Genomic DNA, 15,602 nt, shown 5'->3' with positions numbered 1-15,602 from the left:
GTTCATGACCCTGGTCTTGCTGAGTCTTTGTCCGGGGAGGAGGGCACCTTGGAAAGGGAAGGTTTCTAAAATCTCAGTCATGCAACAATTTCTGGCAGCCCTTAAAAACCACAGAACCCAATTTACAAAAATGAGTCTTGCTCCTGGGAAGGTGGTGGATAGGGTGTGACAGTGGGGCTGTTTTTTATTTACTCATTACGAGCCGGGGAAGAGTGTGAAGGCAGCCCCCAGCCTCTCTCAATCTGCAGGCCCTCTGAGAGAACCCAGGGTAGCAGGGTTCCCACGATGCCCGAGCGTGGGAGCCGCCCAGGGGCCCCTTTTGATGTGGGATGCACTGTTTCCTCCAAGTCAGCGAGCACATCCTCATGCCCTGGACAAGAGTCTGCTGCCCGCAGGCCTCCTGGAAGGGGGGCCGGCCTGCACTCTCTGCTTCACCCTCTTGGGGCCCAGGCTGGCAAATGGTAAGAGGAAGCCATCGGACCCCCTTGAGATCTGCTCTAACCAGAAGCCAGGGCTGACCACCCCAGGATGGAGATGGGTCCCATTGCCATGCTGGGTTTCCTGCTGTCTTTCCCACCTCTGCATCGGCCCTGTTCTTCTTCTGCCCTCAACCCCACACAGATCCTACCTTGCTCAGGGTAAAATCCAACCTCCTTGCCCTATGGGAGATAGCCAGTACCTACCCTTTGAACTCTGTTTCTCCTGTAGTCACCTCTCACCCACCTTACCCCAGGCCCACCCCACCTACCCCTCCCCCCGGTTTTTGTGCTGTTCTGGAACACACCAGCCATATTCCTACCCCAGGGCCTTTGCACTTGCTGATCTCTCTCTCAGAATGCTCTTCCCCAGATATCCTCATGCCTTGATCCCTCACTTAACACAGATTTCTGCTCAAATGTCACCTTATCAGAGACCTTCCCTACCCTTTTACTCCAGAGAAATCTCTATCTTTGCATTACCTTATTGATTGCTTGATTGCCTTAGTGCTAACCATGACCTGATTATGAAGTCTTTGATCTGACCAGGCCCTCCCTGACTCTGTGGCCTTATCTCCTACACCCTCCGTTTTGCTCCTCCAGACACAGCTGTTGTGGCTCTAACCCACTGAGCATAAGTCCCCTGTCAGGGCCTTTGCACCTGCTGTGCCCTCTGCTCGAAGGCTTTCCCCCCAGATGCCAAATGGCTCTCTGAGGTCTCTACGGTAATGCCACCTCATCACAGAGACCTTCCTTGACCACCTGACTTCAACCCTAGTATACAGCACATAGCAGGCATTTGAGAAACACTTGTTGTGTGAAGGAAGGAAGGCTGAATTTGGTGGGAACTTTCTGAGCAGGTGACTCATGAGTACACGTTCAGGCCCTTTGTTCCCATGTGTTCTCTACACATATTTGAAGTGAGCCTTGAAGCAGGTGTCCCAGAGAAACACCATCTAGGGCCTCTAGTCCCCTCAAGTTCCTCTGCCAGCATTCACGCTCAGGGGACGTCCTGTCCAAAGGCCCAAGCAAATGTTTCCTGAGAAATTCCCAAAAGTGCTCTGTATCCCACTTGGGGCCAAGGTTCCATAATGAGGTTTTGAGGATCCCAGGCATTGCACAGAAATTGTCTTGGTGAGTGTGCCACACAGAGACAGGCAAAGGGGTGTTCTCTGTGGTCAGAAATTCCAGGCACTCACTATGGTCCCAATGCTGTTGTCCTGTTCCACTCCCCTCATCTAATCATTCCCCAAAGTCTATGACATCCCCACTATAGAGAGGGAAAAAAACTGAGGCCCAGAGAGCTGAAGTAGTTTGCCAGTGGTAGAGCCAGGATTCCAGCCCAGGCTGTCAGACTCCAGAGTCTGTGCTTAGCCATATGACATGAACCAAGTTCCCTCACCATGGCTCAGTGGCCCAGGCAGGAGGCTCTGTCTGAGAGAAAACCCCCCAGGATTGGTCTGAGAAAGAGGGCTGGGGTGTTTGGCTTTCCTTCTTGTCAAGGAAGAACAGAGAGGCTTCATATCTACACGGACTGGAAGGCAGTGCTCAAAGGCAGGATGAGATAATGCAAGATTTTCCTAGCTGCTGTTCCTCACACTGTTCCCTGCCTTTTCCTGCCTGGGCATCTCTGCCACACTGTTCCTCCAGCCTGTCCCTACTATTCCTAATTCACATCTGTCCTTTGAAGACAGGCTCAAAGGCCACTGTCTTCATGAGGGCTTTTCTGATCTACCTCAAATAAATCCATAGCTACCCCCTTTTAATTCCCAAGGGACCATGTTTCTCTCTCCTGACCCTGCCGTTTTTGTTTTGTTTTGTTTTTAGGATACAGACATATTATCTTGCTTTCTGGTTGTATGGTTCCACTTCTATCTCTTGCACCAGATTGTGATCTTCTAGAAATGTGTCTGAACCAGCCCTTGGGCCCTTGGATTGTGGACGAAACCCCATGCAAATGGGTTCTCAGGAAGTACCAAATGGAGGAGTTGAACTAAAAAAAAAAATTGACCTGCTAGTTCTATGGTCCCTTCAGAGGACCTACGGTGCAGTTCTAATACCAGTGTCCTCCCAGAGACAAGGATGGAGTGGGACTGGCAAATACATGACCTGTGTAGTACTCTTGCCATTCCTGCACTCATGGCAGGCATCACCAATCGATCCCAGCATTCCTTTCTACTAAGCCAAAACACAACTTCAGACTCCTCTTCAAGAGTGCTCCTGGAAGACATAACCATTCGAGCAGAGATGGTGCATGAGATGAAATCTGTCATTGGTTTTAGGGATGATGGGACTGAGGCCAAGAGAAAGGAAGTGACTTCACTAAGGTCACCCAGCTGGTTAGTGGTGCAGCTGGCACCAGTTCCTGGAGTTTCCGAGTCAGAGGCCAGGGCTGACCCCACCAGGCAGTTCTGTGGGGCCATCTGGAGTTGAGCAAGCTTTCTGAGCCCACCAGATCCTGAAGTTCTTGATGTGGACCCCAGAGCTGGCTCAGGCCCAGGTAGGCTGCCTGAGTGGCCGAACAGAGGACCCACGGGCCTGCTCTGGCTACTCCTCTCTCTGTTCCAGGCACGAAGTAGGGTTTGGGACCCCAGGGAAGAAGGAAGCCACGTGGTCACACCCTTTAGGCCAGCTGCGTTCCCATCTTTCTGCCCAGAGCTAGGCTCCCTGTCTTCCCCCTGCCCCTGTGCCCTGGGTAGACGCCAGACAAGTCACATTCTCTGGTGATGGTTTCCAGGTCCCCTGATGGGCCTCAGGGGCCCTCGGGACACCTGGTGCTTACCCCGTGGTCCCTTGGGGAACCTTGGGAGGCTCTGGCCTCAGTCAGTTGGGTCCAAGTGGGTGAGGAAAGGGCAGAAGTGAGAGTGCCATGTCAGGGGAGAAGGACGTTGAGCAGTTCCTGGGGATCCCCCATGTTCCTTGGGCCTGCTCCCCTCACCTGCCCCCTCTACCTATACCTGGGACCAGCCAAGTCTCCACTCCCACTCCCCTCTGCAGGACCCAGGGCTGAGGACATTACACTGAGCTCCAGGGTGCCCCCTGGGCCTAGCAAAACCACAGGCCATCAACAGCTGCCGTCTGGAGGCCTTTGCTCACTTCGGCTTTCTGCCTGGACAAGCCTCTGAGCTCCTGTGGGCCTCAGTTTCCCCTCTCTACGATGGAACCTCTCATCCCTGCCCCTGTCTACGCTTAGGGAATAAAGTGTGCAAAAGTCCGCTAGGGAGAATTTTTGAGGGCTGGTGGCCACTTAGGGCCAGATTTATCCAGGGGCCTGGGGGCTCAGCATCACTCTCCTTCAATGCCCTGGGCTCCCAAACCCCCAGAGCAGGGCTCTGTCAGAGAAGCCAAGGGAAGGGGAGGGGAGGGGAGGGGAGGAGAGGGGAGGGCTGGGCTGGCGGGTTCCCACGGCCTGGGGCAGCCACATGCAGACAGGGGTGTGTGGTTTGGCCTCCCAGAGAGCAGGGCAGGAAGTGCTTCAGGTCTGGGGCGTGGGGGTGTTTGGTTTGACCTTGCGGTGAGGCGCCCAGGAGGGAGGGGGGACTGCACAGGAGGCCAGGAAAAGGGGGAGGGTGGGCAGGCCACAGGCCTGACGGGGGGGGGGGGCACAGTGAGGGTGAGATTTTCATGATGTCCTTTGAAACACTGAAATGTAATACCTATTAAAGAACCGAAGAACAAAATACGAAGTCTTTCAAAGAAAAACGTAAAATCACTGGTGGAAATAAAAAATGGGAAGAAAACACCCAAATATACTGACAATATCAAAGCCCACCTCCAGATGGGCTCCTGCCTCCTGCATTGGCCCTACCTGTGGCATAGTCTCAATATCCAGAGGGAACCTGTAACAAAAAAGTCGCACCAGCCTCTCCAGCTGACAACCCTCCTGGCTTCCATTTCACTCAGAATAAAAGCCCAAGTCCCGCACCACCCCCCAAACGCTTCCAGCCTCCGGCCCTAGAAGACTGGCCCCATTTCATCTCTGACCTTATCTCCCACCCTCCACGCTCACTGCCTGCAGCCTCTCCAGCCACACTGACTTCCTCAAACATACCAGGCCTGCTCCCGCCTCAGGGCCTTTGCACAAGCTGTTCCGTCTGTCTGGAATGCTCTTCCCCCAGTTCCCCAGCTGGCTTGCTTTTTTAACCTCCTGTAGCCTTTGCTGAAATGTTACATTCTCAGGGAGGCTTCTTGTGACCTTATTTAAAAATCACGCCCCTCTCATCGGTCCTATGTGTCACCTACTCTTTATGTTTCCTCCGCAGCAGCTACCCCTCTCCGGACCACATTCCAGAATTTATTTATTTAGTTCATTGTTTGAGTCTCACGAGACTGTGGTTCGGGGAGGGTAGGGATTATCTGCTCTGTCCACTGTTGAATCCCCAGGGCCCCCAAAATGCCTGGCACACAGTAGTTGCTCCTTGGATATGGGCTAATTCCTTTAAAAACAGATAAACATAAGATCCTGTAAAGAAGGTCAAAAGAAACTGCAAACTGTGACAGATAAAAAGATGGCACGTAAGGCATCTTTTTGTGCTTAACACACAAGCAGTGTGTGCAAATCAGTAAGGGAGCAAAAAGTAGCCCAAGAGAGGGACAAGCAAAAGGAATAGACAAGTAATTGGCAAAAGAAGGAAGCGCTGCCGGCTGGCAAATAGGAGAAGGTTCTCAGGCTCACGGAGAACTAAGGTAGGAAGATGCCACTCAAGGGGCATCACTATGGCACCGCTGAGGTTGGCGTGGTGTGCCGGCCTGAGGCGGGTGAACGGGAGAAGCACCTCTTCCCACAGCTGGCGGGTGGTGTAGACGGTATGGGTTTGAAAACACTGGCCTCGAGCTGGACAGCAGCCGCGCGTCACAGATGCAGCAACTGGGGACTAGAGGGGCGATGAGTCCCGCTGGGGTCACACTGTGAGAGAAGGGGCCAGAGCTGGGCCCGACCACTCCCCCGGGCTCCCTGAGGCCCTGTGCAGTCAGGGCCAGGTCTCTGGGACCCTGGCAAGAAACCCGGGGTGGACAGGCAGGGGAGTAGGGCAGCCCAATAGCCTGACTCCGACTGAGGACCTTGAGCAGGTGTCAGCCTTTCAGAGCCTCGTTTCTTCACATGAAGAGTGGGAAAAATCGGACGCACCGCGTGGGGTTTCTGTGATGATGACAGGCCACGTGTGGAAAGGCCGTGACACGAGGTCGGGGACAAAGCGAACTCTCAGTAAATGGAAACAGGCCTGCAGCTGTCCCCTCTCTCCCCTCCAGCACGTGGGATGGAAACTCTGAGTCTGCCCCGCAGCTGTGTTCCAAAGTGCTGGACACTGCCCTCTCGGGAGACAGGGCGGGCCTTCCCCACCCCTGGTGTCCCCCAGGCGCGGGCTGCCAGCTGGCTCCCTGCCCCAACACAGGGGCAGTGGAAAAATACCCAGGCCGCGGGCACTGTGTGACCTTGGGCAAGTCGGTGCCCCTCTCCGGTCCTGTTCCCCACCCGGGGCTGAGATGCGGCTGGGGACTGATCACATAGTGGGGACAAATTTAAAGCTCTGCATACCATGGGCCCTGCAGATTCAGGGCACATGAGTGGTGCTGAGAGGGAAACTGAGGCTAGGCATGCACCCAAGGTCACCCAGCTGGGAAAGGACTGGACTCGGGGTCTGTGTCAGTCCTGTGGGACAGAAGGAAGTGCGGAGAAGGGAACAGGAAGGAAAAGGAAAGGTGGCGAGGGGAACCACAGACAGACAGATGGACAGAGAGATACACAGACCCTGTTATCGGTTACACTGTGCCCTCCTAGAACTCCGATGTTGAAGTCCTGACCCCAGTGCCTCGGACACTTTGGAGACTGGTTCCTTGCAAAGGGGATTAGAATGAGGGATGAGAGTGTTTTAACGACATTAGGGCAGGCCCTAGCCTATGACTGGTGTCCTCACACAGCGGAAAACAGGCACATAAACATAGAGTCAGGGAGACCATGTGGAAGGCCACGAGGGCACGGGGGTGTGGGGGACCAGGGTGAGGCCTGGAGGTCTGGCTGCCTGGCTCCTCAGAGATCTTCATCTGTTTCCCTGCATAGGCTGTGCCCTGGCAGCAGGGGCTTCAGCCAGGAGGAACCAGGGTCCCCTACCCCCACCCACATTCCTCACACGCCCCTCGTTTGGAGGCAGAACCCACAGGTCCTGGGTCCCCCCCGCCCCCGCACCCCGAGCCACAAAGAGTATTTTTAGCTCAGGTTCTTTGGAGGGGTCGGGGGGCTTGACACAGGCTTGTCTGGCAGGGCAGGGTCTGGATGGCTTTGGAGGGATGAGAAAGCGCTTGACAGTTCCCACTCCACCCCCTTCCAGGCCAGTGCCTGTTCTCAAGAGAGGGTAACAAACGGCTCCCAGGGGGAAGAGTGCGTATTGGGCGGAGGCACATGGCTGGGAGAATGGAGTTCCAGCAGGTCACGGGAGGACATGCTCAATGGTCAGCACAGCACTCCCAAGGAGAAATTCTTCTTCTCCCTATAACCCTCTTGAGCTCAAGCACACTCTATAGCTCCCCACTGTTGGCAGCAAAAAGCCTTAAGGCTCCAATCTGGCTCTGTGCCTCCATTTGGGAAAAATCTCAGCCCCTACTGTTCCAGCAGGAAACCTCCATCCTTGTACGGTCTCCAGAACCTGCTGGACACATTCCCACCCCAGCCCCTTTGCACCTGCTGTGCCAGTACCCGAGACAGGCTTCCCTGCCGGTGCCATGTTCTGCAAGCCCCGCTGAACTGCGTATGCTATTCCCTCAACCTGGAACAGCCTTTCTCCAGTGCTGGCTGCCTCCTCAGAGGGGGTCTTCCCCGACCGCCCCAATTCCCTCTCCACCTTACCACCCTATCTCTGCACCTCCCGGTCTTCCCTCTCTCTCCAGCGATTGTGTTCATTTACTCATTTATTTGCTGTATGTTTGTCTCCCTGTCACTCTGGGCCCCATGTGTCTCGTTCAGTTCTGTGAACACACACCCACAGTACATACTTGGAGAATTAATATTGAGCAATAAAGGCTGAGTAATTCCCAGCCTGCTCTGAAACACTGGGTTGTCCAAAGTTCATCAGTGACGAAGAAATCCACTTCACCTGGAAACCCACTGAACACACGTAAAAGTGATGCAAAAGGTTCCTGGACCAATTCTTATGATCACTATGTAGGATGTATGCCTGCATAGTCTACTTTTTCCTACTCTATTCTATTCCACTCCGTTCCATTAAAAAAAAAAAAATCTGGTTACAACCTTTTGATTTCATAACCCAGTAGTGGGTTGTTACAACAATACAGCCCCGAAGAGAAGGTTCTCGAATTTTTGCTGCTGAGGTCCCTGAATTTCCCTGGTCCTGCCCCCTCCACACCCACTTCAGCTGGCTGACTACCCTTGCTGTCATTCGGGGGCCTGCCGGTCCTCCCTTTTTATAACACAGCCAGTCTGCTACCTACAGGGAACACTCCAGTCCCATGACTCCAAGTGGGTGACTCCCTCCTGCAGCGCCTCCCCGAGAAGACTTCTGACCTCCATGGGGCTCCTCTCCGTTGGCACTGGGCCATGAGGGGCGCACCTCTGCTTGTCCCCATGGCCTGTGCTCTTCTCCCTCAAGAAAGGCCTAGGGGGAAGGCCCAGGGAAGGGTGAGGAGGCAGGTGGCAGCTGCAGAAAGCCACCCCAAGAATCAGGAGTCATTCGCTGCTCTGAGCCCTGGCGGCGGCTCCCTTGCCTCCACATCATCCCTCTCCCTGGATGCCCAGAGTCCTCCCTGCCACCGTGGCCCCACTGCGATGACCAGATGCCATGCTCAGGTCCACAGCGTCCTCACACCACGGAGATCCTGCTCCCGTATGCCACTGTGAGGACGCTGAGGGTCAATGAAGGACAAGTATGTGCGCCCCAGCCTGCCTAACTCAGAAGTAGCTGAGAGGGCATCTGAACCCAAGCGGTCACCTTCAAAGGGACAGAAGGCAGACAAGGCAGCCAGCTTTAGGTCTTGTCCCTTCTCCAGCCTACAGGAATAACCTCAAAAGTTCCTTCCTGATCTGACCTTTGCTGGTCTTTCCTGGATCAGGCCACGGTGAGAGGAGCAGAGCTGGCTCTTGGTGCCCACCCCACCTGGTCATTTCCCTTCTGGTCTGTCTCAAGGTCAAGGTCTTTGCTCCTCCTTCTCATTCCCACTGGTCAGGCTGAGACGGATGGAGTCAGGGCTCTAGAGCAAGCAGATGACAGACTCTGGCTGGGTCTGTCTCCTGGGGCCTGGGATGCCCTCACCCAGGGATTTCCTCAGTGAAATCCTGCTGGGAAAGCCAATTCCTAGGAGATTCCTTAAAGGGCTGCTCTGGCTAAAACAAGAGCAGAGACGCTGGTTCCTGTGGGCTGACTTCTCCTGGTCCACCACCCCATGCTGCCACTACCCCATGTCACCCGGGAGTCTCCAGAGCCCCCCAAAAGCCACAGTATCAGCCCAAAGCAACAGGGAAACTTGAGGTGTGGTGTGCAGGGGAAATACTCCTAACAAGTGGCCCACGTCTGTTGGAGCCTCCATGAGATGGACAGGAGACTGGGGAGGGGCGGGAACCTTCTAAAAATTCCAAGACAACACAACACAGTCTCTGGAATTCCCCGGCTCTGAATTCCAATCCCTGCTCTCCAGCTGGGGGACACACCTCTCCCAGCCCCGGCCTCCCCACCTGCAACCTGGGCATGATAGAACCGTCTGGACCACTAGTTCAGCAAGGGATATACGCGGAGCTCACACCACGACTGCTGGTATGCCCCCCCCTCCCCGCCTCGCTTGTGAATGGTGGGATCCTGGGGGTAGTTAGGAACCCTCCCTGTGCTTGGTGCTTCCTCATCTGTAAACTGGGGGTGATGCGTCCCCGCGCATGGAGGGAAACCAGCGAGAACGCGTTAAGGTGCTTAATTAGCGCTTGGCACAAAGTGAACATCTACTAGATGCTAGATATTGGTCGGGACTGTTAGGCTCACAGCGATTCTGCGCTCCTAGCCCCGGAGGGCAGCCACCCTGCGCCCGGGGCCCGTCTTACCCGGGCGGGATGGAGGCGCGTGCGCTCACGCCGGTGGCGCGCTGGGGCCCGGGCCGGTTGAGGTTGTTCTGTCCGGGGGTGGGCGCGCCGCCGGGGGCACTTGGGCTCCGCGGGGGCGCCCCGGGGGGCGGCGTCGGCTCGGTTGGGCCGGCAGCGGGCGCAGCCCAGAGCGCCGCGCCGGCGAAGGTGGCGCTGGGGCGCACGGCGAGCGCGCCGGGCTGCCCTCCTGGCGGCTGTGGCGGCGGCTGCGGGGGAGCGGGGGGCGCCTTGCGGCGCTGCGAGGCCAGGATGGCGTTGGAGGCGGCGCGCGTGCTGTTGACCAGCAGGCACTGCTGGCACGAGCAGGGCTGGCCAGAGCTGGCGCCCACGGGCCACGACTGCGACTTGGGGATGGAGCCGACGGTGAGCGGGTAGGCCAGGTCCAGGCGGCGGCGCAGGCGGCGGCGGCGGCGCGTCTGGCGGTTCATCTGCGACATGCTGTTGAAGTAGATGAGGTAGCAGAAGCCGAGCGACGAGAGGTCGAGCCACGGGTGCTGCTTCTCGTAGGCGTTCTGGATGGTGATGCAGATGTCCATGTCGTAGGCCGTCCACGCGCCGCCGTCGTTCTCCCACTCCCACACGATGCCCTTGCCCGGCGCCGACGACGGGTCGTAGAAGTTGCGCCGCACGGGTCGCATGGTGCCTGCGCTCACAAGGGGAGGGAGGTCAGAGCGGGGGTGGGGGTTGGGGAGGGCAGGCACCCCTCGCCACCCCCAATCAGCACCCACACTGGAGCGGTGGCTGCACAGGCCCCAGGGGAGTGGGAAGTTGAGGGGGGCGCCAGGGGGCTGTTCGGAGGGATCGGGGCACGGCGGCGCGGGGAGCTGGGGCAGCCAGGGCTATGCACTTGCACGCAGTGGGGGGCAGGCCGGCCTTCTTGCCTTATTCCAAACTTCCTTCTCCCACCCCCTTCATGGGAGCTTTAATCAAGCACTCTTCCATTGGCTCATTCGTTCATTCATTCAATGGAGCCTTCATTCATTCATTCATTCATTCATGCCTTAGTTCCGGCATTCCTATCTGGGTTCATTCAGGAATTCCTTCATTAGCTCCTTCACCGGAGCCTGCCCTCATCCCTTATGCTTCTCCGTAGATGCATGCCTTCGCACTCCCTAATTTAATTCATGCATTCAGCCGTTCCTTCATTTACCGCTACCCTATTTAAAAATGTGCCACCCCTCCACATACTTCCTTTTCTCTCTCTCCATCCCTGCTTGGTTTTCTCCATCTGGCATAAGTTATATTTTACCTATTTATCTTGTTTTCTGTCTCCTCTCACTAGAATGTCACCAAGGCAGGGACTTCGTTACCCTCCCTGCGGTGTCCCCAGCGCCTGCACACAGTAGGTGCCGAGCAGATAGGTGCTGAATGTAGAAATGCATTCACTAGTTCAGACCCCGATCCTTTTTGGGTGTGGTTACTCTTGTGTTCCTTCACGCCTTTTGCTCATTTCTGTGTCTGTCCATCCCTTTGCCCACCAGTTCCTTTGTTTTTTTTATTCATCTGTTTGTTCATGTGTTCCTTCCTTTAACAGACATCTGCCCACTGTGCTTTCGAGGGCTCCACGCGTAGGACTCATTGAAAATGCACAGAACCACATGATAACCCCAGCCAGGTGGGTGTTGATGCCCCCCACTTAAAAAAGGAGGACACTGAGGCTTTGCTCTCAACCACTGCTTCATGTTCCCAAAGCTCTAGGTGCTCCCTGGGAGCGAGGCTCCCTGGGACACTGTGTGAAAATAGAGATAAGGCAAAGTCCAGGCTGCAGGACTTCTCAGAGGCTTTAACCTGCTCTGCGCCTTGGGACCACTTTGGAGAGACAGTTTTGCCAGGCTCACTTGGTACACCTGCAGGAAGGCTGCACACTTGACTGCTTCTCAACTGTGGGCAAGTCCCTTCAGCCTGCCTAGGTCTCGGTGGCCCCAGCTCAAAAAGGAATGTGATGCGAGCCCATGACACCCCCCCACCCCCGCACAGAGCTGCAGGGAGGATCCAGTGAGAATAGCCACAGAGCCCAGGGACTGCGCTGGGCCCCAGGGTCTGGGAGACAGACAGACTTCATTCCAAGTCCCTACTGCCCAGTGGGCCAGCTCTGTGACTGTGGTCCCGTGACTCAACATCCCTGAGCTCCAGCTTTCTCATCTCTAAAACGGGCATAAGCAACCCCACAACCCCTTTGCGAGCTTGTGAGAAGGACCACTCAGGTGATTCCAATCCACCATTTCCAGACCCACCCTCTCCCTCTGGGAGCCGGACTTGCGGTTCTAGCTGCCTCCTTGGCACCCTCCTGGGGAGCTCCAACGGGCCTCTCAAGGTCACCTCTGCTAAAGCAGAGCTCTGATCTTTCCCTACCCTAAACCTGCTCCTCCTGAAGTGGACCTCATTGGGATGGCTGGATAGAGCACTACCCTTCCAGCTGCTTGGGCCCCAATACCGCCCCCTCCCCCAGAACTTGGCCTTATCCTTGCCTGACCTCATACCTTATATCCAGCCTACTAGCAGAACCAGTCACCTCTAGCTTCAAACACATCCCACACCTGACCACTTCTCACTGCACTGATTCTACCTGGTCTAAACCCCTGTCTCTCTCCAGCTTGGACTCTTGCAGTAGACTCACGACTGTCCTCTGCCTCTGCCCTTGTATTCTGTAGTCTGTTTCTTTTTCAATGCTAATCAGATTACATCTTTCTTCTGCCCCAAATCCTCCCATGGCCTCCCCTCTCACTGGGAGCCAAAGCCAAAGTCCTCGCTGTGACCTCCAAAGCCCCCATTGTCTACAAAGCTCCTCCCAAGTCCCATGTTGCGTCTTCCTCTCTGTCCCTCTTCTCCAGCCACCCTGGCTTCCTTGCTGTTCCTCCAACACTCCAAGCACTGTCCAGCCTCGGGGCTTTGCCTCTGCTGTTCCCTCCACCTGGAATATGACTTGGTGGTTGGAGCAGGGGCTGATATTCTCCTAGTTTCCTTTGGTCTCTGCTCCAATGTCACCCACGCAGAAAGACTTTCCCAGACCACCTTCTAACACAGCTGTCCTGGTTCCCATCTTCTTGCCTGGCATTCTTTTTCTCCTTGGCAGTCAGCACTACCTGATATGACACATTAATCTGCATACTTTCTTTACTCTCTGTCTCTTCCCACCAGGCTGTCGGTCCAAGAGGTCAGGGATCTTGACTGCTTTGCTCACTGCTCTACCCCAGTGCCAAGCACAGAGCCTGGCAGGCAGTAACCCCTCACAATGTAGAATGCATTTCGGCTGCTAACTCGCATAACCCCGGGGTGCCCGGTCCAGTCCGGGGATCTGCAGTCAGATGGGTAGGGACCCACCACCCGCCCTTTCCTGAAGATCCTTGCCTCCCCCTGCCTTGCTCAGGCTTCTCTCTCCCGAGCCTGGACTCTCCCAGACCTTCACTTGGGTCACCACCCAAGGCTGAAATAGCTAACCCTCTGCTCTGTCCTCTGTCAGAATCCCAAGGATTATGGACTACCCCTGCCTCTGTCAACTGCCCAGCCCCCGAGAGCTGGGAAAAAAGAGGAGGGACAGGAGAGAGACCTGTGAGGCTAGAGTCCCTGGACACCTGTACTGTTCAAGCCAACCACGCAAACATCTCCCCTCCCTCGTCTCCCGGGCTGCCTTGTTCTGAGGCCTGATTTATCATTTTAATTGAGTGTGTGCATATCGATTTTTTCCCTTGACAATGCTGTTCCTCCAGGGCAGGCCTGAGAGAGGATGAGAGGAAACATTTTTGGATCCTGTTCCTGCTCTGCTCCTGAGGGCAGGTCTCCTCAGAGAGTCCGTTTGCCCGTCTGCAAAATGGGGCCTCGTCATAGATGTTCTTCAGGTCTGACATGCCTGCAGTTCTGCCCTGAACCTCCTAGTGAGGGTGAAGGCGCTGTGTTACCCAGAAGGTGTTAAGCCCTGGGGGGATGAGGGAAAGGATGGGAACTTGCTTTAGTTAATCACGGCTGGGTGTCAAGTCTTGAGCGGGGCTAGGCAGGGTCAGAGGTGGGAGATGCAGCGTGAAGAGGTTGAGAGAGGCAATTCAGAAGACTCAGAGGCCATGGGCAAATCCTGGCTCCACACATAGCCTCAGTGCGTTCATCTGCAAAATGGAGGTATGAATATATACCCCCAACGAACTACTGTAGGACAAAACAAGATAATGCTGGTCACAGAGATCAGCAGAGTGATTGGCCGCGGTAGGTGCTCAGTGAATGTTAACAAGAAGCTGTTATGACACAACCATACTACATACCGCATTCTCCCTCTCCCAGCCCTTGTTCGCTTGGTGAACTCCTATTCATCCAGCAAAACCCTCCCCGTGTCCCCCCCCCCTTCCTGGACTTGCTTTTCTGTTTCTGCAGCTCTGGCTGGCACTGGCAGCTTTAAATTGCACAAGTGTCCTTGCATCGTCATTAAATCACTCATTGTTGTTCTTAATCTCCCTTGCTGGCGGATGACTTTCAGGAGGACAAGAACCAGGTCGGACCCACGCCTGCCTTCCCAGCACCAGGCACAGAGCCTGGTGCAACAGAGGTGTCTGTAATGGAAACAGGCAACCTACTTGGCACAGGTCAGGGCTCGGAGGGAATGGATAGGAGGAGGAGAGGCTGGTCTTAGCGGAGAGGGAGCTGAGACCGCGGCCGGAGCCAACGCGCACACAGGGTCTCCAGGGAAGGGGGGACAGGGCTGGAAAGGGGTGTGGCCAGCCCCGCGACAAAGAACTCTGGGAGCCCCTCCCAGCAGGTCAGGGCCAGCCAGCCCAGGCGTCCCTCTCTCCAGGGCTCTATTTACCCGGTATCGATTTTCCTGCCTGTTTACTGGTAGTTATTAAAGGCTGCGTCCCTGGAGTCCTTTTCAAACGAGATTGGAACCTGAAGAGCTGGAGTAATTAGGGCAGCTGCTGCCTCCCTGCTGGGCCCTGCACCCTGCCGTGCCGGCCTGCCGCCCATCCATCCACCTTGGGCTCAGACTGGCCCTGCACCAGGCCGCGGGGGGCCTGCTGGATCCCGGGTGACCCGCCTGGGCTGCGATCTTCCGAGTTCCCAGGGAGCAGAAGCACTTCTCCCCAGTGTCTTTGGCCTAGATTTTTGGCCAAAACAATGGGTCTACGATGGGGCCGGAGGTTCTTCAGCCTGGGAAACTGGGAAACTGGGGGCCTGGAGGCACAGCTGGTCTCTTTCAGCCACCCACTCCACTGGGTGTCCCTGAGCAGACCGCTTCCTCTTGGGCCTCCAGGGGCCCCGGGGGCGGGACAAGAAGGGGGGAGGCTGTGCTCCCGTGGCGGTTAGGGACCTGTGTCAAGCACGGACCATTTCTGGGCTTGTTTTTGTGTGTCTGCGTTTGTTGTCTGTCCCCCAAACTTCCTTTCATTTCTTAAGATGTTTGGCTGAAAAATTCCAATCTCGCTCCAGCTGCACTGAGGGAAGAGGGGCTTTGGCCAAATGTCGGCTGGAGGATTTCGGGAGCTGGGCCCGTGGAGACAGGGCGTGGGGCGGCGGGGGGCCACTGCAGCCAGTGAGTGGTTCACGCCAGGGGCAGAGACAAGCAGAGAGATCAAAACACAGTGGGGAGTGAGAGATGGGGGAGGGAGGCGCAGGGAGACAGAGACACACATGCACAGAGAGACTGCCAAAGGAAAGCCAAGTTCAAAATGGGAAATGCTGTGGCATGGAGGTACCAGGAGAGCTGGGGGCAGAGTGCGAGACCAGGTGGGAGGGACATGAAGAAAAAAAAAAATCCCAAATCTAGAGACTGACAGAGTCACAGAGAGAGAACAAGAGAGTGAGGCCAAGAGACAGGGAGGAGCCCGGAGGAGAGCCGATAGTAGCTATGGCTGTAACAACGGAGTGAGCATTTATTGAGCGCCTGCTGTGCACCAGATGCTGTGCTCAGCACTTTCCTTCACTAACACGTTTTCTCCTTGCACAGGGTTCCTTCCCAGGAGGGACCAGCATTATTCCCGTTTTACAGATGAGGCAACTGAGCCCCAGAGAAATGAAACCTTGGGAGGGCTGGGACGGATGCTCCTTTCATGGAATAAAGGAAAGACCAG

At 55.8% G+C, this 15,602-nt stretch overlaps 1 protein-coding gene across 1 annotated transcript in view; it reads right to left on the bottom strand.

Moving 5' to 3' along the window:
• The window catches only part of DTX1 (deltex E3 ubiquitin ligase 1), a 33,973-nt gene that overhangs the window by 6,762 nt on the left and 11,609 nt on the right, over positions 1 to 15,602 (bottom strand). Inside the window, exon 3 of the mRNA XM_045073502.1 lies at positions 9,514 to 10,195. Coding sequence (XP_044929437.1) covers positions 9,514 to 10,195 — 682 coding nt within the window. The remainder of the gene's footprint in view (positions 1 to 9,513; positions 10,196 to 15,602) is intronic.

This window comes from Mustela putorius, unplaced genomic scaffold (assembly GCF_011764305.1).
Source record: "Mustela putorius furo isolate JIRA1106 unplaced genomic scaffold, ASM1176430v1.1 tig00537248_pilon_pilon_pilon, whole genome shotgun sequence".
NCBI classification, from domain to species: domain Eukaryota; kingdom Metazoa; phylum Chordata; class Mammalia; order Carnivora; family Mustelidae; genus Mustela; species Mustela putorius.
The sequence above is the reverse complement of the archived record's forward strand: the minus strand, read 5'-3'. Positions and strand labels throughout refer to the sequence as shown.